The following is a 22,287-nucleotide window of genomic DNA, read 5'->3' on the forward strand; positions in this document are numbered from 1 at the left end:
GTAAAGGGTGGGGAATAAATGTAATAATAAATGAGTACACAATTAAAACAACAAAACCACAACTAAAATTACACAAAATTAAAAATGATAATGACTTAAAAAATCACAGTGATTTGAAAACCTGAAACAAACCAGCTAAATATTCCATGCATGCGAAGAAAGGTTCTCTTGTATGCCAAAATGAGCCAAAAACCTGGCTGTGAAGAATTCTGGGGCTGGGGGCAGGGGTTTCTTTAATCATGTGGAGACCAAAATCCTGTTAGCTGGTCAGGCCGCTGCAAAACTGCTGAGTCATTGAGGTGGGGGTGATCTCATTCCAAACATGATGTGGGGAGAGAGGGATCTTTCTATGGTGCTCAGGGTTGGCACTATAGGTTCGTACAATTCCTGTGAAAGCTCTCAGATTGTTTCATGGACTCATAGATCCCATGGCCTGCCAGCATGCCCAATTGGGCATGCTGGCAGGGGCTGATGAGATTTGTAGTCCATGAACATCTGGAGAGCCACAGGTTGCAGACTGATCTCTTGCCGGGTTGACTGGTATCCCAAAACAAATAAAAAGAGCCTGAACATTGGTTTAATCAGGACCTCATTTTGCACTCCCTCTTCCAAGGTCTTTCCGTCAGCGGCCTGAGTGATGGAATCTTAGTTGTCCACGTTTCAGATGACTGTAAGCATCAAAAGGTAACCAATTACTGCAGAGGTAGCCTGTGTGTGTGTAGGAAATGCCAGACCAAAAGTCAGCGTGCTGTTAGCAAAGAAAGACAAGAACTTTGTTTCTTGTCCGTTTATTTTAAATACTAATCTATTTTCAGGGCTTGGTCCCCGCTGGGACTCAGCTTTATACACTGTGCCAGGGCTCAGAACACGTTATAAACACCTCTGTGTGTGTGCAGAGTGCATTCCTCGGTGTTGCATTACAGCCAGTTCTCCAGGATGAGAACCAAAGATGGCAAAACATAATGGGAGCAAACTCTCCCGTCCAGCCTTCCTGCTCCCTTCAGCCATGAATTGAATTTATACCCCACTAAAACATCCCCTTCTCACTGGACCCAGTGTGCAACAGACTTCCCTCTGTGATACACCTCTGAAGATGCCGGCCACAGATGCAGGCGAAACATCCTTAGGAACAAGATCCACCAGACCACGGCCACACAGCCTGGAAAACCCACCCAAGAAATCCTAGTTTTAGAATCTCGGCCCAATGTGAGAAGCTCTTCGGACAGCATTCTTGGCGACCTAGAGGGGCAGGATTCATAATTTGACAGCTCCCGCTAACATGGGCTGACTGGGCTGCTGGTAGGCCATTGGAATTGTAGTCCATAACATCTGAGTGCTAAAAGGCTCCGCCACCAATGCTCCGACCATTGGTGGCGAACTGGCACTCAAGATGTTATGGACTACAATTCCCATCCAGCCCTGCCAGCATGGCCGAATTGGCCATGCTGGCGAGGCTGATAATAATCCTAACATCTGGAGTACCAAAATTACGCCACCAATATGCTTAGACAATCAATAAATTGAAGCAAGCTTTACTGCCATCTTTGGCTGCTCCGTCAGCATGCTGAAAATAATAGCAGTGGCCTACCCTACAGGGTGGTTTTATGGATCCCTTCAGTAATACTTTCATAACTAAGCATAACAGGTTGGGTTCCGCTGTGTCGTTTCCTGGCACTGTTGATCCCCGGCCCCTCCTTAAAATAATCAGCATGTTCTGACCAGACATAGCGCAGTGTTGAAGGGGGTGGGGGGGCGTCCCCGGAATGGGAAGCTCTGCCGGGGTGTGTGTGTGTGTGTGTCAGTCTTTTGGTTTTGCTGAGCCTAACAGGTGGACGCTTTGCTTGCTCCCAGGGAGATTTAATCCTGCAGTGTGAAAAGCTATTTGAGACGGCCATTAAACTCTGCATGATGGCCAACAAGGAGGAGATCGCCATCGCCCAAGGGAGGTGAGCATCCTGTTCACTTACACCTGCACTGGGGCTCTGACAGCAACAAGCCTTTGTTTGGGCGGCCGAGGAGCAGCGAACTCTTGGTTGACCCCTTGTGGGCAGGGGGTGGGTGGGGGGTGGTATTCGGAGGTGGTTTGCCATCACCTGCCTCTGCAGAGCGCCCCTGGACTTCCCGGATGGTCTCCCATCCAAGTACTGACCTGGGCTGACTGCTGAGCTTCTGAGGTCCGATGAGGTCGGGCCATCCTGGCTCTTCCTGGTCAGGTGGTGTTTTTTTATTCTTCAGTGCAAATCTGTTGTTCCAAGAAACACAGAACTGCTTAGCCGGCTCGAGGGTTTAATTTCACCCAGAATGATTCACATGTTACAAAAACCACGAGGGCTTTCAGTGAGAGATTTCCACGCTGCCCAGGACTCCGTAAGCCTGATCTCACGACTCCAGGACCAATACACAGGGGGAGAACGGATGTCAGCCTTCCTCCCTGTATTGTCTTACCATCTTGAAACGGCCCCTATTTGTGGTTGGGGAAATCTGCATGCAGCCATTGGCCCTTGGAGGTCAGTGCAGGCGGAAGTCTGATGCCTCTTCTCCTTCTTGTGTGTTGCGGTCCTGATCCAAAACAGGCCTGTGTTTCCCAGTGCATGTCTGATCAAAAACCTTATGACCGCCACAAGGAGGACTTTGTAATGTGTGAACCAGTTTGAAGGTTTATGAAACCAGTAAGCCAGCATTGAAATCCAGGTAGACATTTTCCACAAAGGTTCAGTTCCTCACACCCCCCACCCCCCCGCCCCTCCACAACTGCATCCTTGGCTTATAAGTCTTTCCCAGAACTCTAACTCAAATCCTTCTAAAAATCTCTACCACAAATAGTTTGTTAACTCCCTAATTCCATTTGGCACTTAAAAAACAAAGCTCTTGTGAGTTTTTTCCCCTTCAGAGCTCCTATGAATTTGAAGCATGTAAACCCCCCTACTTAAAAACAAATCCAAAACTGTAATGTGTGCGTGTGCGTGTGTTTTGTAGGAAGCTTTTTAGTCTTTAGAATACTTTTGCAAGGGGGAAGAAGAATTGACTCTCACCCGTGTGTTTTCCTCATTTTCCCAGAGTAACGAAATGCACAGGGGCAAGAGAGCTTAAAAGTTATTGGCTCCCTCTGTGCCCCTTGTTGCAGTCACATTGAAAGCTCCCCCCCCCCCCGCAATACCTCTGTTAAAATGAAAATGTGTCAAGAGATCCAACCTTGATCTCCCACACGACACTGGAATGCATCACTGGAAGGTCTTCCAAGCATTGTGACAAAGTGGAGTGTTGTGGGGTTTCCGGGCTGTATGGCCGTGTTCCAGCAGCATTTTCTCCTGACGTTTCACCTGCATCTGTGGCTGGCAACTTCCTGAACATGCCAGCCACAGATGCAGGTGAAACGTCAGGAGAAAATGCTGCTGGAACACGGCCATACAGCCCGGAAACCCCACAATACCCCAGTGATTCTGGCCGTGAAAGCCTTCAACAATACATTGTGATGAAGTACTGGTTCACCTGCTACCAGGTCAGGGGTAAAGGGGCAGCAGCCAGATCGGAGGGAAAGCTGGGTGGTCAGAAAGGATGTGGCCTCTCCTCCATCCCTTGTTCCCTTAGCCTCTGCCTAGGTTTAGAATGTGTGGCCCTTCCCTTCTACATGTTTTCTTTCACATCTGTAGAGCTCAGGCAGTAAATACAGATTGGGGTATAGAACCTCTGTGTCAATGGCAATGAAAATCCCGCTTACTCTCTGCAGGCCAGGAGCCATGGTGGTTAGGTGCAGGGGTCCTGTGGTTGGGTGCAGGGGTCCCGTAGTACTGGTCAGGGCTCTGGTCTTGCACTGCACGAATGGCCAGTGATGGGGAGAAGCAACCTGAGACTCTTGGCTTTAATTTATAAGCAAGCAAGTCCCATGACCTTAAGATGCTTGATGGTTTTGACATTGCCTGGAAGACAGCCTGATGCAATCCCTGGGGCCTGTGTCTGTTCTGTAGCCTCGTGTACAGTTTGGCTCCTGGAAAAAACTCCACCATCATTTTCTCAACTGCACACGAAGCTCGGATCTTCAAGGCCAAAAGTGGACTGCTGACTGTGGTGAGTCCTTCAGTTTCTTTCCAGCACAGACCTGGGGGTGGCTGGCCCTCTCCTCGCTCCCATTTTCTCCTGACAACACCTCTGTGAACTAAGTTAGGCTGAGAACCTGCGACCGGGGCAAGGTTCCGAGGCAGAGCGGGGATTCAAACCTGACTCTTCCAGGTCTTAGTCTAACCCTCTAACCCAGGGGTGGCCAACCTGTGGTGCTCCAGATGTTCATGGACTACAATTCCCATCAGCCCCTGGCAGCATGGACACTTCTTTACAGTGCCTGCCTGGACTTCCTTGCTGGTCTCCCATCCAGTGGTGGGATCCAAAATTTTTAGTAACAGGTTCCCATGGTGGTGGGATTCAAACTGTGGCGTAGCGCCAATGGGGCTGGGTGGGGCACAACAGGGGCGTGGCTGGGCATTCCAGGGTGGGGCATTCCTGGGCGGGGCTGTGGCAAGGACGCAGCTGCTGCACCGGTCCTTGGGCGGGAAACAAATGCACGCAGGCGCAGGCTGCCACGCACGCCGGTGCACCTCCTGCTAGACTGCTTCAAGTTCTATGCGCTACTGCTGAGAGGAGGGCATAACTAAGGCAAAAATCACGTGGCAAAATCACCAGTTAGTAACCCCCTCTCGGCACACACAAATAATTAGTGACCTACTCTCGGGAACCTGTGAGAACCTGCTGGATCCCACCTCTGCTCCCATCCAAATACTGACCACTGTTTAGCTTCCAAGGTCTGATGAGATCAGGCTAGGCGGGGTCACCCAGGTCAAGGCAAGAAATGAACAGAGGTGGTTTGCCATAGCCTCCCTCTGCATAGCAACTCTAGCATGCCTGGGTGGTCTCCCGTCCAAGAACTAACCAGGGCTAACCTAGCTAAGCTTCTGAGATCAGGCCAGTCAGGTGAAGAAGAAGGGTTTGGATTTATATCCCCGCTTTCTCTCCTGCAGGAGACTCAAAGGGGCTGACAATCTCCTTGCCCTTCCCCCCTCACAACAAACACCCTGTGAGGTAGGTGGGGCTGAGAGAGCTCCGAGAACCTGTGACTAGCCCAAGGTCACCCAGCTGGCGTGTGTGGGAGTGCACAGGCTAATCTGAATTCCCCAGATAAGCCTCCACAGGTCAGGCAGCAGAGCAGGGAATCAAACCCTGTTCCTCCAGATTAGATACACGAGCTCTTAACCTCCTGCGCCACTGCTGAAACCTACCAGCATCTGAAGAGGCTTGACCTGTCCCTGTTGTAGCTTCCTGATAATCAAAGGCGGACTTCCTCTGAGTAGAGAGTCCATTCTCTCGTACGTGGATTGTCAAAAGATGTTTCAGTTTTTTAAAAAATCCCATCTAGCTCAGCCAACATCTCCCCATTTTCTTATTTGGGCATCCGCCAGCTGCTGGGGATATTAAACGAGAAAGGAATGTGCTTCCTCTTTCCATCCGAAAACTGCTTGTTATGTTTAAATCCCAAAGGTATCGCCCAAAGTGAAAAAACCCTGATGGGAACCCGAGTTCAAGTTTTGCTCATTACCACGACTGCTCAGAACAGAAAGCTATCTCAAACATCCCCCTGTGTGGAGGAGAGCCGTGTCCTGGAGAGTTCTGATGCCATAGGACTTCCGCAGATGCGCTTCAAGCAATATCATAATATACATACAGCTGCTAATGACAGAACCCACCATTGCCCTTAAATGCCCCAACAACTGATGTTAATACTGTTAGAACTCTAGTTTTGTGACCTTCTCTGTAATACAAGTTCTGGATAGTTTACGTCTAGCTGCACTTAATGGCTCTAAGCCTTTTTAAAGCAAAGCAACTCTGCAACGAGCAGAAGAGGGGTTCCAGCCTGGGATTCTGGCCTTGGCTAAAACTGCTTACAAGTTGAGAGAAATAGCAGAGGGGGAAAACTCAATGACCCTCCAGCTGGCAAGAGAGGCCTGACTTCCTCCGTTCCATGATCAAATTGCCAGCGGGTAACATGAAGGGGTGAGAGCGTCCCTGAATTTTGCCACCTGCAGCTGCCGAATGGACATCCCAGCCCCAGCCCGTGGCTTCTGCCAGTTGCTGTGTTCCCTGCTGCTGGAATTGTGGCTTGTTCTGTGTTGGCGAGGCAGAAAGTACCATAAATGGTGATGCAAATAAAGAGATGGAGAGAAAGTCAGAAGGGCCTGAAACTGATCTGTGCGCCATATTTAAGTCTCCATCTGGTTGAGTCTGAAAAGAAAGTGAGGCTTATCGTGAGCAACCCACAGACTTCTGCCTGGGAAATCATTCCCCCAGAGACGAACTTGCCCATCTTGGCGGATCTTTCCCTGCTGTCCACGACCACAGGCAGAGTTGGCTGTACGGTGGGGCTTGCATGCTCAGCCCAAGCAGGCACGTGCTCTGATCCTCAGCAATGTGCAGAATGTCTTAGGCTCATTCCGCACGTGCAGAATAATGCACTTTCAAACTGCTTTCAGTGCTCTTTGAAGCTGTGTGGAATAGCAAAATCCACTTGCAAACAGTTGTGAAAGTGGTTTGAAAACGCATTATTTTGCGTGTGCAGAAGGGGACTTGGCTGCAAAAATCACTTGAAGCTAAAAGTTGTTCTGGCAGATTCTGCAGCTGTGGGGGACAGAGGGCACAGTGGTTGCATTTTATGACAGACTGGGGCATCGAGGCAAGATTTGCATGTGGAGGTGGAGTCTCTTCCTTTGGAGGTTTTTAAAGAGAGGCTGGATGGCCATCTGTCAGGAGGAGCGCTTTGATTGTGTGTTCCTGCATTGCAGGGGATTGGACTTGATGGCCCTTCTTGGAGTCTCTTCCAACTCTATGATTCTATGCCAGGGGTCTGCAACCTGTGGCTCTCCAGATGTTCATGGACTACAATTCCCATCAGCCCCTGCCGGCATGGCCAATTGGAGAGCCACAGGTTGCAGACCCCTGTTCTATGCAGATGAGGCTGAGATGCCAAAACACCACCAATTCTTGGCTCCTTTCTTCAACCTCCATTGCAAAGCCTTTCCCTTTGCATTATGTCCATACCCTGAACTGAGAGGCAGGCTGGGAGCATGCCCTGAATTTCGATCTGGCTGCGGGTGCTCTTGACTGGTCAAAAAGTGGAAAGGCCTGTGCTGGATTCAGTAGGACACTCTGCGCTGCCTGTTGCAAGTCATGAGCCCGTGGCTCAGCAGTTGAAATGATTCAGGAGGAAGAAGCAGAGAGCTACTTTCAAGGAAGCTCAGAGGCACATTTAAATAGGAAACGTTTCTAATTTATTTTGCACCTTTCCAGATCAGTGTAAAACAAAGAACACACACTCACACATCATAAGAAGCCATCATTTGTTCTATGTACAGGAAAGAGGCAGGAGTTGGGAATGACAGCTGTGGCAACCTTGTGCAACTGGAATGATGCATTCCCTGCTCCCCCAGGGGAATGACCTGCAGCTAGTTCCAGGCAACTGCAAGCGCTGGACATTTTCCACAGCATGTGCTTCCCCTCTGACCATCCTGAGGAGGGGGCAGAGCTGGCCCTCTGCAGTTCTGAGGGCCCCGTGCTCCCCTGGGCAATACATTTTGCAAGAATGGACTTAAATCTTGGAGGTCACTGAATGACAACACGCCATGCCCCCCACTCTCCATCTCTACTGCCCATACTAGGAATGCACTGAAAGAGGAAAATGAACATATTGGGGCCCTCAGAGAATCCCACCCTGCGGATCTCTGTGCTGGTGGGCTGCCTGCTGCAGCCACCAGTTCCCAAATGTCTGGGCTCCGACCAAAAGCATCTGTGGGGTGGGGGGTGGGGGTTTACTGCAGCTGCTTTTGTGAGTGGGAGTTGAGGCCATCTCAAATGCAGCTGAGGCCTTCTACAACGGCCACCCTCAAATGCTTCGCAACAACAGAGCAGCCCTCCATAGGAGAGAGTAACCTGGGGCAGGGGATGGGGGGGGGGGTGTTCATGCAGGCGAGGCCACGGTTCCCTTTCCACCAACAGAACGAAGAAGCACCCAGCCCTGTCACTTCGTTTATTCCTGCCAAACCATCATAAATGTTCCTCTTTCCTGACTGGGTGAGAGGAAAGAGGACCTGGTCTACCTGCTTCCCCACCTGCTTCCCCACTCTGCCTGCCCCTTTCAGCTGATGCTCGTCCCACGCTCTTCACAACCCCTGTCCTCAGCAGCAAGAAGCCGCACTTCCTTTAGGCACATTCTTGACCCTGAGCCAACAGCCCTCCTTTCCCCCGGCCATTCCCATGACACCGCTGGGCAGACGAGGGGCCTCCACCTCTTCCTCTGGCCCTGGAGACCTTCCGCTGCCGCCTCTTTTCTGCTTTTAACAAGATGGGAGGGGAACTACAAGCAGCCCGGCCAAGAGGACGGGTAATGCTGTGCAATTCAAGAAGCTGGCAGCACGGGCTAGCAGATGCCTCACCTGCATGATAAGCCCCTGCCTGATGCTGAACACCCCATGCTGGAAAGCCAAGCCTGTTCTCTAACGCTGGCTACACGATCCTGAAAGTGGGGAGACGTGTGTGGGCCAATGTCTGGATTCTCCCGCCAAAGAGATAGCAACTAGAGCAGTGGTGGCGAACCTTTGGCCCTCCAGATGTTATGGACTACAATTCCCATCAGGCCCTTCCAGCATGGCCAATTGACCATGCTGGCAGGGGCTGATGGGAATTATAGTCCATAACATCTGGAGTGCCAAAGGTTTGCCACCACAGAACTAGAGGATGCTGCAGCATTCTCCCACTTGGATCTTTTCAAGCCACCATGACTGTAGCATTCCTGTTGCTAGCTGTCCCTCTTCCTTCCCCTCCCTTTTCCCCCTTGCACAAAACCCATCATGACATCATTAGAAAGATTCTACCTAGTCAGCCTTTTTTCACATCCAGGAAGAGGCCAATCTTGTGGAGACGCTTGGCCTGAGACAGACTTGCCAGGCTTAGGGGGAAGGAGGGAGAGGACAGAAGCGGCTGTTTGGAGCTCCAGCTGGAAGAGGCCAGGGCTGCCAGGAACCAGGCTAGGCTGCAGAGGGTGGAACAGCAGGTGAACACGGCCAGCGAAACTTGGGGGCCTTTTCAGAGGCCACGCTTCTTGTTGCTGCTGGTCCACGGGAGGGTGCTGCACACAGAACTACACAGCACACAGAACACACTTTTATCCTGTCTGCCCATCAGAGGCTTCAGTGTTTTAAGGTGTCCAAGGAACAGGTAGGACAGAGGGGTTATTTTTGCTCCTAAAGTTTGAGGCTCAGCAAACCAGCAGACAGATGGCTGAGATGGGAAGGGAAACGGGCAAACGTTGCCTTTTGGTAAGTAGCGCCACCCCCTGCTTCAGAGTGGACGTTTCTCCTTTGGAGGACCTTCACTACTTCAGCTCACATCTTAATCTCTGGGGCGCCTGCTAATTATACCCTGAACAGCCCACAATACTTCCTCTGCTTTGAGAGGCAGATTAAGCCAAACTCACCCCAAGTCACGTGTAGCCCCCCCCCCCCCCACACCATCTGAGTCGCCACCACATTCTTTCCAGTCTGCAATATCTTCTCTCACTGCTGCTATGTATTGGAGGGGCTCTAAGCAGGTGGGGCCTATGTGACCAGGAAAGGAGGTCTCGGACCCCTCAGGCCGCAAGCAGAATGCACCCCCACAGGCCTGGGTCAGTGGGACTTGGAGGCAGTTCAGGCACCTTCCGCAAGCAGGTCTGGCTAACAGAGGAAATGAGGATTCCCTGCCCCCCCCCCTCCATCGGCTACGGCGGGTCAAGACAATTTCAGACTGCTGAAAAGTGAGTCTCTTACACAAAGGCCAAGGGCAGCTCCGATACGAATCGGCATCAAGACCTGCATGGCCACTACCAAAATCAGCCGGGCTTGTCTGACTGGAATTGCGTTTCAGCCTAAATAGGATATAACATCCCTCGGACGGACAGGGGCAGACACAAAAGATCCGACGGACGATGGGAGGAAAGGGGAGGCTTAAGGCAACGTGGTGGGTTTCATGTGGTGACTCCCCCAAACTGGGAAATAGGAGGGGAAAGAGAAGTGAAGAAAGCCAAGAGCTGAGCAGAGCTGTCAGGCCGTGGCTTCAATGTGGCTAAGCCCACTGCCTTCTTCTCTTAAAGAAACTCCTACAGCTTCAGCCTCCTCCTGTCCCTCTTAGAAGAAATCCAGCAGCCTAAAGAAGAACAATTGGACTCAAAGGAAAGAGCAACGTGGCTCTCTTGCCAAGCAAAGTAGCCAGATTCTGCTGCACTTTCACCCCAGTGCATCCTTGAAGGCACGGCTGGCCCCTTCCTTATGGGAAACCTTTTCAGGGGAGGGGGTGTCAGAGATCTGCTAGCAGAGCAGCCCCCTCCATGAACACTGGATTTCTGGGCACATGACAGCAGCAGTACCTTAGTGAAACACAACTGTGGGACACCCAGGCAGGGAAGTCGTCTTTCGTTGAGGTGAAGCAAGCTGGATTTTTAAAAGTGCTGGAAAAGCCGAGACATCGAGCCCCTGAAGTATTGCCTGGATCCTCCAGACCGTGGTGGGGTCAGACACCTCGTGGACTTTACTGACGGAACTACGTTGTCCAATACCCTCCGACACTCTTAACTCGCTGGTAAAAATGCAGTTGATAGATCTCACAGGATATAAGTTAGGATGATGGACGGAGATTTCTGAAACGGGGCCAAGCGGCCTTCACTGGTGGAGGTGAGCCCGGTCATCGGGGCGCTTGATGTGAATCCTCCGGACCCGCTCGATGCGTTCTCGTTCCTCGTCCTCCTCCAGGTGGTGGGAGCGGCCGGCGGCTCCCCCAGTGGCCTCGAGCAGCGCGTTGTCCGGCCCGCGTCCATCCTGGGCTTCATAAAGCAGGATGTTCAAAGTCTCCTCGTAAATCCGGGCTTCTGGAAACTCAACCTGGACCCCCCCCACCAATACAGTGAAGGTTAGAAAAAGTTCCCCATTCTGCTTTCCACTCTTCAGCCTCAGCAGTCTCTTAAATCTCTCTCTCTCTCTCTCTCTCTCTCTCTCTCTCTCTCTCTCTCTCTCTCTCTCTCTCACACACACACACACACACACACACACACGGGCCCCTTCCGCACACGCAAAATAATGCATTTTCAAACCACTTTCACAACTGTTTGCAAGTGGATTTTGCCATTCCGCACAGCTTCAAAGAGCACTGAAAGCAGTTTGAAAGTGCATTATTCTGCATGTGCGGAATGAGCCACAGAGTTGCCTTCCATCGAGTCAGAGCCTTGGTCCCTCCAGTCCTGGCTACTCAGACCAGAAGCTGCTCCCAGGGTCTCAGGCAAAGGTCTCTCATGTTGTCAGGCCCTTTTAACTGGAGATGCCGGGAACTGAACCAGGGCCTTTCTGCTCCGCCACTGAGCCACAGTCTCTGTTCTCAGGTCAACTAAGAGGGCCTCTTTGCAATCCTGTCTATATGCTAAGCACAACCCAAGATGCGTTTTGTGGGTGGCTGCAGGCCAAGTGAGCAAGCCTCCTGCCAGGAAGACAAGCCAAAGTCTGGAAGAAGCACGGGTGAGCTTTGGAATGGGGCTGGACCAGGTGCCATAAAACCACTCCATAGGATCGTTCTCTCTCTCTCACACAAAATTAGTTTCAAACAACTGTACCCAGCACAAACTGCATAGCCTCCCCCTGTCCTTCCTCTCGGCTCCTGTTCTCATCCTGGCTGTCTCCACTGCTCCTCCATTTATGGTCCCTGAAGGTCTCTTGCTCCGGCCACACCACCTTCTGCCTCCAATAACCCTCTTCCCACACACGAGATCACCTAAATGGGGCCACCTGCTCTCCTTTTCCGGTAGGTCCTTTGCTCCACCCCACGGCTCCACGGTCCTTTGCTCCACCCCTGGTTCCCAGCTCTACTTCCATTCAGCTTCCTCCAGTCTTTTTCCCTTGTTGACTTTCCCCCTTTCCCCCAAATCTCTTTGGGGTGGGGACCTGCCTGCAGTTTGTGCCTGCACACTGGTCCTTCGAGTGTCTTTAGAACTGTCAAAGCTCAGGTGGGTCCAATGAGATGATTGGGTTTTCAGCCGCAGCCTGGAGCTGGGGGGTGGGGATCAGGAGGCAGCAGAGGAAGGGGCTGAGAAAGTCACCTTGGTCTGTTTCTTCTCGGTGGCGTACACGATGGAAGTGCAGCAGACCTCTGCGATCTTGCGCCCCTGGCCGTAGAAAGACCAACAGCAGATCTCGTCTCCGATGACATCCTTGATGAAGAGGACGCGCCCGTTGAACCGCAGGGACAGCTTGTCAAAGAGCTCAATGTTTTTCAGCATGTTGTCATCAGAATTGCTGGAGGAAGGCAACACGGACGGGTTACGCAATCCAACAGGGGGCCATGACCCCACCCAAAGTCAACTGCCAAGGCCGCCTTCTTCTTCCTCAGGGTGGTCTTTGTCAGCGAAGGGCACAAGGCCCTCCCACCTCTGATCAAAGCTCTTCTGCCAGCGCTTGGAGGGTCGCAGCTATCTCATCTCACTGGGCTGCAGCTCTCGGATTGTAGTTCTAACATACTCTGCTCCATGTTCCCCAAGAGAACAGCTAGACTTGAGTACAGCAACACCTTGGAGACCCAGATTTTGGGAGTAGAAGCTTTCAAGAATCTGATGACATACCCCCCCTAAGATCTTAGGGTGGCATACACAGTACGCTCTGCAGAACGATCTTGTGAGGTAGGCTAACAGAGAATGACTGACTGACTCAAGGCCTTTCAGCGAGTTTCATGGTTGTGTGAGAATGTCAACCACAGCACAGTGTGATGCCCCACCCACCAAACCTCAGTGGCTTCCTGTAACTATTCTACAGGCACACACATTGTCAAATAGATCATTTGCTCACTGCCAAACCAAAGAAAGGGTTTTACCTGGTGTAAGAGTACTTGTTGTTGCTTCTGTTGTACAGCAACTTGACTGCTGGCTGCAGGGAAACAGGTCACTTTAGTGCTCGGGCCAAGAGGCCACCTTGACAGCTCCCCCCACCCCACCCCCCACCCAACCAAGCATCAGGATCAGCCCAAAGCCACGGGGGAGGGGAAAGTCAGAGAGAACGAGCCCCACTGAAGGCCGAGGGGAGAGAGTGCTGCACAAGCAACGCTCAAATCGACACCAGCGACGCCAGAGGGAGCCTGTTAAGGTGTACGGTCGGCTTACCTTGTTAGACGTGGCGATCAGTTTTTGCTCTTCTTTGGAGGATGTAATGATGGGCACTTTGCAAAAGGGTTCATAGACATCTTTATTCTGCTGAAAGGAGAACACGGAGGTCAGAGGCAAGAAAGTGAGCGGCAGTCGCCAATTCTGGGTGGATAAATTCCTGGAGATGGGGTGTGTGTCTGTGTGTGGCACAAGAGACCGGGGAGAGGGGGTTTTGAGGACGGAACTCAGCAGGCTATAAGAGTTCAACCCTTCCTCCAAAAGCAGCTTTTTCTCCAGGGGATGTGATCGCCGTAGGCCGGAAATCAGTCCTAACTCCAAGAGATCTCCAGGTCCCACCGGAAGGCTGGTGACTCAAGCCAAGGTAGAACCTGTGGCTGCTTTTCAACAATCAACGGAAACGCAACAGAGTCCATCAACGTGCCACTGCAGAGGAGCAGGGACACTTCTCTGTTGTGGGTGCATGAAAATTCAGAACCCTCCCCCCCTCCCCACAACATCAGCAGCTGGGGGTGTGCATCCTTCTCTTCTGCTCTGTTGGCAAACCTGGGGCAGGTAAGACCGCAAAGGCTTGGGACTCATCCTGATGGCCTGGAAGGGGGCGGGGGCAGTAGGGGAGGCTTCAAGCTCTTTGCTCAAAACCAGCAAGCCAGGCCCAGCCTGTTACCACTGATGGGTCAGTGCGGGATCCTTCGTATGCCCACCTGAAGGGCAGCCTGGCACTCATCTACCAGGCCCTGCACCAGGTAATACTTTGCCTCTGCCAACAGCTCTTCGATCTCCCGCCGGCTCTCTGGAAGCGGCACAGCACCGTCACGCAGGTAGTTCAAGATGGTTCCGAAATGCCTGCCACAGCGGTCTATCAAAATCCAGCCTGGAAAGGGGCAGAGCCAAGACAGAAGCAGAAGGGGCTCATTGTGGGGAAAGAAAAAAGGGAATGGATGCCAACGGGCACAGATGCTGCCCAAATGTTAGGTCTCGGACCTTGAATCAATAAACAGACTCTGTATTGTTGATGAGCAGTGTTTATTGGTAGGCAACGAAGCACCCAGCTTGGTAAAGCCAGTTCTACCAAACCTGGCTTTTGCTATTCCCTTTATTCAGATGTAATCATCCCTCCCATTTTTCCCAAATGTAAAAAAGACACCCCAAGGTTGGCGACAGAGAGAGATAAAGTTACCTGGCCTCCTGCCCCCACTGAGCAACAGAAACATTCAATTTCCCATGAGGCCAGAAGTGTCAGGGGTAAGCCTAGTTATCTACTCAGCATGTGAAGCCATAAAGTAAAGATCAAGAAAAGAATGTTCCATTACAGCAGTGGTAACATATAGCAGGCTGTTTACATATTTCTTGTAGTGATTACATTGAGCTGGGAATGCATCTCAATCACCTAGATACAATCACCGACAATATATTTTATAAAACTCCATTGAGTTAGGAATGCATCTCAATCAACTAGGTGCAATCCCTGAAACCAAAGCAAGCACTGCTCTCTGATCGGCACATTCAGCCCCAGGGCTCCAAAATACTTTGCTGGCGCCAAGTTGGGAGTGGAACAAGGAAGACGCACAAGCTTTGCAAGAGGAGATGCAAGACTCAACTTTGGGAAGTGCAAGCAAGGCCAGACTTGCAAACATCCCCCATTTGGTCCCCTGGGCCAGGCGGGAATCTCTTCTAGGTGAGCAGGCAGGGAAACAAACAGAACATAATGTTATTGACCTGACAAAGGAATTCCAAAGGGAGATGCAACATGAAAACATTCGCAGGGGTAGGGAACCTGCGGCTCTCCAGATGTTCAGGAACTACAATTCCCATCAGCCTCTGTCAGCATGGCCAATTGGAGCATGCTGGTAGGGGCTGATGGGAATTGTAGTTCCTGAACAGCATGGCCAATTGGAGCATGCTGGTAGGGGCTGATGGGAATTGTAGTTCCTGAACATCTGGAGAGCCGCAGGTTCCCTACCCCTGAAATATAGTTAATAATTGTGCGATGGCAAGTTGAAATTGCCTCATGGCAGCTGTGGGACCAGGGGTTTTCAAGACAAGGGGATGAGCAGAGGTGGTTTGTCATTGCTTTCCTCTGCACAGCGACCCTGAACTTCCTTGGTGGCTTCCCATCCAAGTACTACCCAGGAATGACCCTGCTTAGCTTCTAAGCTCTAAGGACGTGGTGGCGAACCTTTGGCACTCCAGATGTTATGGACTACAATTCCCATCAGCCCCTGCCAGCATGGCCAATTGGCCGTGCTGGCAGGGGCTGATGAGCCAACGTAGATCCGCACACATCTGAGAGCTCAAGAACTCGCCACCTCTGCTCTAAGGAGTGTTGGCCAATCTGGGCTATCACTGCACTAGAATTCGTCAATATATTCCAAGGTTGATTCATCTGAAATGTGGTGGAGGAGAGTTTTATGGCTACTGTAGACCACCTATCCCTAGAAGCTACAGTGGCTGAACTGAGAGTGTGGTACTTTGGTCACAGCATGAGAAGAAAAGACAATAATGCTGGGAAAAAAGGAAGGCAGCAGGAAAAGAGGAACAGCTGGCCTGAGATGGGTTGACTCAATCAAAGAAGCGGCAGCCTTCTATTTGCCAGACCTGAGCAAGACTTTGAGGAGGTCGTTCATTTGCAGGGTGGCCGTGAGTCAAAAGTGACTTGACAGCACTTAACACGTGAACACAACCCATTCAAGAAGATGCCCCCTTAGGGCTTCATAGGGACCTGGGATTCCCTAACTCACAGCTGATGCCCAGGATCTTGCAGATCCAACATCTTTCAGGAGTTAATTGCTTCAGCGACATGTTTGTAATTTCCTCCTGTATCTGTTTCTCTTGTTCCATCTGCCCCCAGATTTACATTTTGCCGACCTGGCACTAGCTGGAAGCCTCTCACACCCAGGCTGAGCAAACTGATCCGTCTGTGTTGCCTGTTGTTTTGAACAGGCCTCTCTTGTAACACCCCTCCCTTTGGTCATGCATACAAAATAGTGCGAGGGGTTTATCCTCCAAAGCCTCTGAGGAAGTGATCTCCGACTCATGAAAAGCTGGTGTTAGAATAAATGTTATTTTTTAGAATCTCCCTGGGACTTCTCTCCCTCCTTTGTAAAAGCAGCTGATGCGCCACAAATAGGAATATGGGAGCTGCCCGACTCAGAGCTTCTGCAAACTACTGGCCTGCTTTGTTAGATCCCGGATTTGACCAGAGCCCCGGCTCAGGAAAGCCAGCCAGCCTGCAGAGATTCAGTTCTCGAACGAGTTGCATTTTAAAAATGCAAAAATGATGACGGACTGCTGAATGGCATTTGAGGCTCATGTCTTGCACAGGAAATCTCCTGCTAGCTGAGAAGAGACGGAAGAGCGGGTGATGGAAAAGTGGAACATCTTGTTTCTGAACCAGGGTGCCAGCAGCAGCAGCCGCCACGCTTTTGTTTCCAGCGGCCTGAAGGAGTTGCTCCGAAGAGGTCATTTTGCACAACAGCAGGAGGGGCCCAAGTTTCCATAAATTAAGCAAAGGCCAGCTCTATGGGCAGAGATGCAAGAAGGCCCTCTGGGGGAAGGCAGAGCAAAGTTCTGGCAGGCAGGCAGGCAGGAGGCCTTTTCTTGGACAAATAAGGCCAAAGAATGTACAGGGGGACTCCCTTTCATGGCATCACAGTTGCTTTGCACTAGGCGAGCTAGGCTCTCTCTCTCTCTCTCTGTGTGGGGTGTGGGGTGTGTGTGTGTGTGTGTGTGTGTGTGGTGTGCTGCAAAGAAATTAGGCTCTAAGGACCGTACTTGGAGTCCAAGACTATGGACCTGTTCCTTCAAGGGAAGTGCCACCCCACACAGATCAGGTGACACCTCAAATCTCAGGTGAGGCCTTTCGCTCATCTGTAGCACTTCATAGAACTGAACATCATCCCCATCTTGGTGAGAACCCAGCCCAAATCTAACCCTCACCCAGCAGGTTCATTGAAATGTTAAGGAGCACAGGCCAAGGGGCTGAGGAGCCGACCCCCAGGACTACCTGCTGAGACCGACCCTTCAGGTAGGACCAGAACCACTACAGAGCAGCCTCCCAATCCTTGCCCAGAAAGATGGTCCGGAAGGATGCCATGATTACGTAGCACCCGCTTCTCGGAAAGAGGAGGATGTTCACCAGAAAGATAAACGTATCAGAGGTATCAACCAGTTGTGTCCATGTTGGGCCACTGATGCAACTAGCACAGTGATGGCGAACCTTTTTGAGACCGAGTGCCTAAATTGCAACCCAAAACCCACTTATTTATCGCAGTGCCAATTAAGCAATTTAACCTGAATACTGAGGTTTTAGTTTAGAAAAAAACAGTTGGCTCTGAGGCACGCGTTACTCGGGAGTAAGCTTGGTGAAGCAACTGTGCAACACTTTGAATGGGTGAATCACTACCCTAGGAGGGTTTACTCAGAAGCAAGCCCCATTGCCAGCAACTGAGCTTAATCCCAGGTAAAGAATTGTGCCCAGGCCAGCCTAGATGTGTGTGTGTGTGTGTGAGTGGGGTGATTTTCCACCCCCCTTACATGACGAACTCTGTGGGTGTGTGCAAACAGAAAAGGTTCTGAGTGCCACCTCTGGCACCCGTGCCATAGGTTCGCCACTGCTGATCTAGCAGCTTAGTCGCATGCCTCTTCTGCCTCTTCAAGGTCCAGGAAGCAACTTCACATCTCTGCTGCCTGGAAAGTACTGACGGCGTGCAAGACAAGAGGCCCAACCCAGCTGCCCCGCTCTTCCCTGCGCAGTTCCAGACTTCCCTTGGATGTCCTCTGCTCACGTCTCCCCCTTCTTGGCTCTTTTGGAAAAGCAATGTAGGGAGTGGGAGGGAGGGCTCCAAGCCTCTGCTTGTCCTCCACCGGGTCCCCTGGCAGCCACCACCAACACTATCTGCCACCAGAGTCACCAGTTTTTCATCACCACTTCACTTACTTGTTATGTGTTGGAGCCCTGCAGTGACTGGGGGAATCTGAGGCTCATTCCGCACATGCAGAATAATGCACTTCAGAAGCTGCTTTCAGTGCTCTTTGGGAGCTGTCGCGGAATGGCAAAATCACTAACAAACAGTCCCAGCCCGAAAGTGGTTTTGAAAATGCATTGGCCCTGGCGTGTCGCGGGGAAGGAGGGCCTGAGCCTTTGGCCGGCCTTTTCCTTCAGGTAACAACCCTGTTGAGGGGCTTCACTGTAGCTGCCTCCACTGCATCAGACCCTCAGTCCAGGAAGAAGAGTCTGGATTTATAGCCCCCACTTTCTCTCCTGTAAGGAGACTCAAAGGGGCTGACAATCTCCTTCCTCCCTCCCCCCACCCCCGCAACAACAAACACCCTGTGTGAGGTAGGTGGAGACTGAGAAAACTCAAGAACTGTGGCCTTGGGCAAAGGTCACCCAGATGGCGTGTGCTGGAGTGCCCAAGCTAATCTGGTTCACCAGATAAGCCTCCACAGCTCAAGTGGCAGAGTGGGGAATCAAACCCGGTTCTCCAGGTTAGAGTGCACCTGCTCTTCAGCACTACACCACGCTGGCTCTCGTATTGGTCAGTATTGTCTACTCAGACGGGGGGCGGCTCTCCAGGAGGAATTCACCTCCTGATCAGTCCTTTCAACTGGGGGTGCTGGGGATTGAACTCGGCATGCCAAGTGGAGGCTCTGCCACTGAGCTATGGTCCTCCCCTTGCCCCTCTCTTCATGACCCAGCCCCAACGGGGTGAGGTTTACCTTCGCTGTCCGTGAGAACCTCCATCCGGCCGCTGAACATGGCCTTCAGCATGGTGTCCTGCTTGGTCAGGGTCTGCATGGTGGTGTAGTAAAGGGCCCCCCCGATGTTCAGCTTCACATACTTGGAGCTTGGAGTGGCCCCTTTGAAGGAGGTGGTGCGAGTGGCAGCTGCCGGCACAGCTGTGCTCACCACGGTCTCTCCGGACATCTCTTCCTGCAAAGGAAAGGGAGCTGCTGTCAGGGCCTCAGTCCCCCTTGGGCCTGGTGGGAGGGCTAACGGGCGCAGCTTTGCAAAACAGTGCCCTGGGCTCACACCAGGATCAAACTGAACCGGAGGAGCAGACAGGCTCCAGCTTTATACTTTTGGCTCAGCCTCCCCCTCCCCCCAGCTACATCTCACCTGGAGTCCACTGGGGTGGGGCACTTGCAAGGTGCCCCCCCAGGAAGTGGTGCCAGGGCCCTACCCCCCCCAGCACCTTAGCCTAAGCCAACAGACCAAGTAACAGCTCCCCTTTGGTAGGCAGAGGTGCTCAGGAGCAAAGCAGCAGCAGAAGGGCTCTGCTTTCACATCCTGCATGTGAGCTCCCAAAGGCACCTGGTGGGCCACTCGCGGTAACTTGAGTGCTGCTTGGACAAGATGGACTCTGGTCTGATCCCAGCAGAGCTAGTTCTTGTAATTCAGAAATCTCCCTAGGTCCAGGTGTGGCCCGAGGGAATTATGGAAGGCTGCTGGCGTATTCTCAGTGCAGCCGTTTCTGTCTCCTTTGGATCTGGTCACTGGACACTGGGCCTTGCTGCGGGATTTGCTGTGAGCTGCCGTTGTTGCCCAAGGACTGGCCTCGCTAAACATGGCCACCTGGTCCCTGGTGACGGAATGGGACCACAAAAGCATGCAGATGATAACAGCGACGTCTCCCTCGTGGAACTGTGGTGAGCCTCCCCGAGCCCTGTGACCCAGGTGAGGGGCGGATTAGAAGTCTAAAATAAAGACAAGGTCTCTGACGGGAGGGCTGTGCTGTAAGCTGCACCCTTAAGCCCCTTGCCCAAACGGAGCAGGCTGGCAGCCAGCAACTAAGCTGGGAATTGGCGCCTTAGGTGAGCAGGGTCTGCCGGGCTCCAACCGAGTGGCTCCTCCCCCACTCCCATTTCAGGCAAAGGAATGCAAAGGTTGGTGGGGAGAGAAGAGACCTCAAGGTTTGGGGGCAAAGAAGAGATCTGCAGCCACAACGCAGCCACCAATGGCGTTAGGAAACAACCTCCATCAGATCCAGGTGCTAGTAGGTACGCGTTTGAGAAATCATGGGCGCCCAGCAGAAGCCGATGACAATCCGCTGCCGGGGGCTCCTCAGAGAGCGTGAGCTTCGCTTCCCAAGGGGCCCCAAACACATCACCGCGGGGAAACCTCTCCAGATGTTTACACCACGGCGTCATGAGCACTTCCCAAGAGGCTCCAAACACATCACACGTGGGAAACCTCTCCAGATGTTTACACCACGGCGTCATGAGCACACCATGCCTGCCAAGCTCACCTGTTGTCAATTTCAGCTCTTCCCCCTCAAAATATTTTTCAGAGCCCGGAGAGGGACTCTACGGAAGCCTCTTGGAAGGGTTTTGCAGCCCAGAGAACTGCAAATGGGTGCTTACTTTTAAGGCCTTACGCGGCCTGGGACCCTCATACCTTCGGGACCGCGTTACCCCATATGCTCCCACACTAAGACCTCTGCGTTGGCGGGAGCCAATTTACCTAGTAGTCACTTGGCCCCTCAGTGATGATCGCGGCTAGCCTCCCACTTTCGGGCGGGGCGCTGCAACCCTGGCCTGCCTGATGGAACACTCTTCCCTCCAGCTGTCCGGACCCCTCACCGGGATCTTGCAGTGATTCTGCACGCGCCAGGGCCTGTAAGACAGGATTGTTCCGCCCGGACTTTTGGAGTGTCCAGCCACTGAAATTGCCCCTCCCCTTTCATCCCCACAGGAACTTTGGGTCCATTATCATCTACAGGACCCACCCTCTCTTCTCTCCTTCCGGAGGACTTAAGAAAAGGATTTTTAGCGGGCATTGTTATGTATTAATTGCTGCATTTTAACTTATATTATTGAAAGATTCTTGTATTTGATTTTATGTCTGTTGTATTTGAACTTTTATGTTGTTCACGCCCAGAGCCCTTCCGGAAATTGGTAGGCATTATTATATAAGACTAATAAAATAATAATAAATAAATAAATAAATGGGGGATGAGTAATTGCAGCCCCTCTGAGAGGTCTTGGGCTGGGTGTCCCCTCCCAGGGGGCTGCTCAGCTGGGCTTGTGCCAAAGCTGAGCGGCTCCTTCTGTCAAGAGAAGGTATTCCCCTCTAGCCCCTCTCCTGAGCTGACAAGGCGGCCTTTCTTCATCGCCTGCAGACTGTTTGTTTTTCATCTGGTCTGGCCTGGGAATTCCAGAGTACCACCCCCACCACCCGCCAGCAGAGTTTTGACCCAAGAAAGGAATCAAGCAACGGCTTAGTGAGTCAGATTTTCCAGATTGCGAAAAACAATGGAAGAAGCTCTCCATTTGCCCCTCTTTGCCTCCTTCCCCCATGAACTTTAGCTACTGGTAATTAATTCTGCCCTCATAAAAAGAGGCGCTGCGCACCTTCATGAAACGAAAACGACCAAAGTGTTTCAGCTTGCAGGAGGGCAGAGCTGGAAGCGTCCTTCCTCAGACACGATACTCGGGTAGTAACTTATCCTGGAGTGGGGATGCATCCAGTTGGTCCAGCTCGGGTGCCGAGTGGCATCTGCCCAGCCAGGGCTCTCACCTCTAGTTTGTTTCCCAACTTCAGAATTTTGGGATAGCTTTATTCTCCAGACAAACTAGGGAAGTATTGTCGAAGGCTTTCACGGCCGGAATCACTGGGGTGCTGTGTGGTTTCCGGGCTGTATGGCCGTGTTCTAGCAGCATTCTCTCCTGACGTTTTGCCTGCATCTGTGGCTGGCATCTTCAGATCCTCTGAAGATCCTCTGAAGATGCCAGCCACGGAGGAGATAGGCGAGAAGCGATCAGGAGAGAATGCTGCTAGAAATTCTGTTTTCCATACAACCTGGCACCTAACTGCTGGAAAGGTGAGACAAGCCCATCACCTCCAATCCAAGAACTGACATGAACCAACACAGCAGAGGCAAGAGTCGGAGCTGCCAGTCCAAATGCCGGCTCAGTCAAGAACTTACAGGAGAGCCTTAGGGGAGCTTTCCCTCCCTTAGTATGGGTGTTTTTCTTTTAGTAATGGCCCTCCTCAAAGGGCTGTTGTGAGGGTTACTGAAAAGATGCAAAGGATTTGAACATTTTGAATTTGCCAGAATTAACAAGAACTGGACCAT

At 51.9% G+C, this 22,287-nt stretch overlaps 2 protein-coding genes across 3 annotated transcripts in view; one reads left to right on the forward strand and one right to left on the reverse strand.

The window, feature by feature from the left end:
• MYO1H (myosin IH) overlaps positions 1 to 6,215 on the forward strand; it is a 45,146-nt gene extending 38,931 nt beyond the window's left edge. Inside the window, 4 exon segments of the mRNA XM_048513882.1 lie at positions 614 to 684; positions 1,852 to 1,946; positions 3,966 to 4,065; positions 5,527 to 6,215. Coding sequence (XP_048369839.1) covers positions 614 to 684; positions 1,852 to 1,946; positions 3,966 to 4,065; positions 5,527 to 5,553 — 293 coding nt within the window. The 3' untranslated portion in view covers positions 5,554 to 6,215.
• Positions 6,216 to 7,287: 1,072 nt separating this feature from the next.
• KCTD10 (potassium channel tetramerization domain containing 10) lies at positions 7,288 to 19,150 on the reverse strand. 2 transcript variants are annotated; one of them, XM_048514537.1, is made up of 6 exons: positions 18,929 to 19,150; positions 13,912 to 14,081; positions 13,208 to 13,294; positions 12,922 to 12,974; positions 12,155 to 12,350; positions 7,288 to 10,949 (listed from the first exon to the last, which is right to left on the reverse strand). In XM_048514537.1, exons 1-6 carry the CDS (start codon positions 19,134 to 19,136, stop codon positions 10,731 to 10,733), a joined length of 933 nt encoding a protein of 310 aa, XP_048370494.1. In that variant the 5' UTR covers positions 19,137 to 19,150; the 3' UTR covers positions 7,288 to 10,730. The 2 variants fall into 2 exon arrangements, with proteins under 2 accessions (XP_048370494.1, XP_048370492.1); XM_048514535.1 differs by having other exon boundaries at positions 13,208 to 13,297.
• Between the last annotated feature and the right edge of the window lie 3,137 nt (positions 19,151 to 22,287).

Source organism: Sphaerodactylus townsendi, linkage group LG13 (genome assembly GCF_021028975.2).
Source record: "Sphaerodactylus townsendi isolate TG3544 linkage group LG13, MPM_Stown_v2.3, whole genome shotgun sequence".
Classification (NCBI taxonomy): domain Eukaryota; kingdom Metazoa; phylum Chordata; class Lepidosauria; order Squamata; family Sphaerodactylidae; genus Sphaerodactylus; species Sphaerodactylus townsendi.

What these genes read in the sequence shown, in the direction of transcription:
- KCTD10 (XM_048514535.1), bottom strand. Translation starts at nt 19,136, where the DNA reads ATGTCCGGAGAGACCGTGGTGAGCACAGCTGTGCCGGCAGCTGCCACT. An exon ending in GGTTCTCACGGACAGCGAAG is followed by an intron (nt 14,082 to 18,928) that starts GTAAACCTCACC and finishes GCCCCTTTCCAG; the next exon opens with GCTGGATTTTGATAGACCGC. An exon ending in CCGAGAAGAAACAGACCAAG is followed by an intron (nt 10,950 to 12,154) that starts GTGACTTTCTCA and finishes GGGGGGGTCCAG; the next exon opens with GTTGAGTTTCCAGAAGCCCG.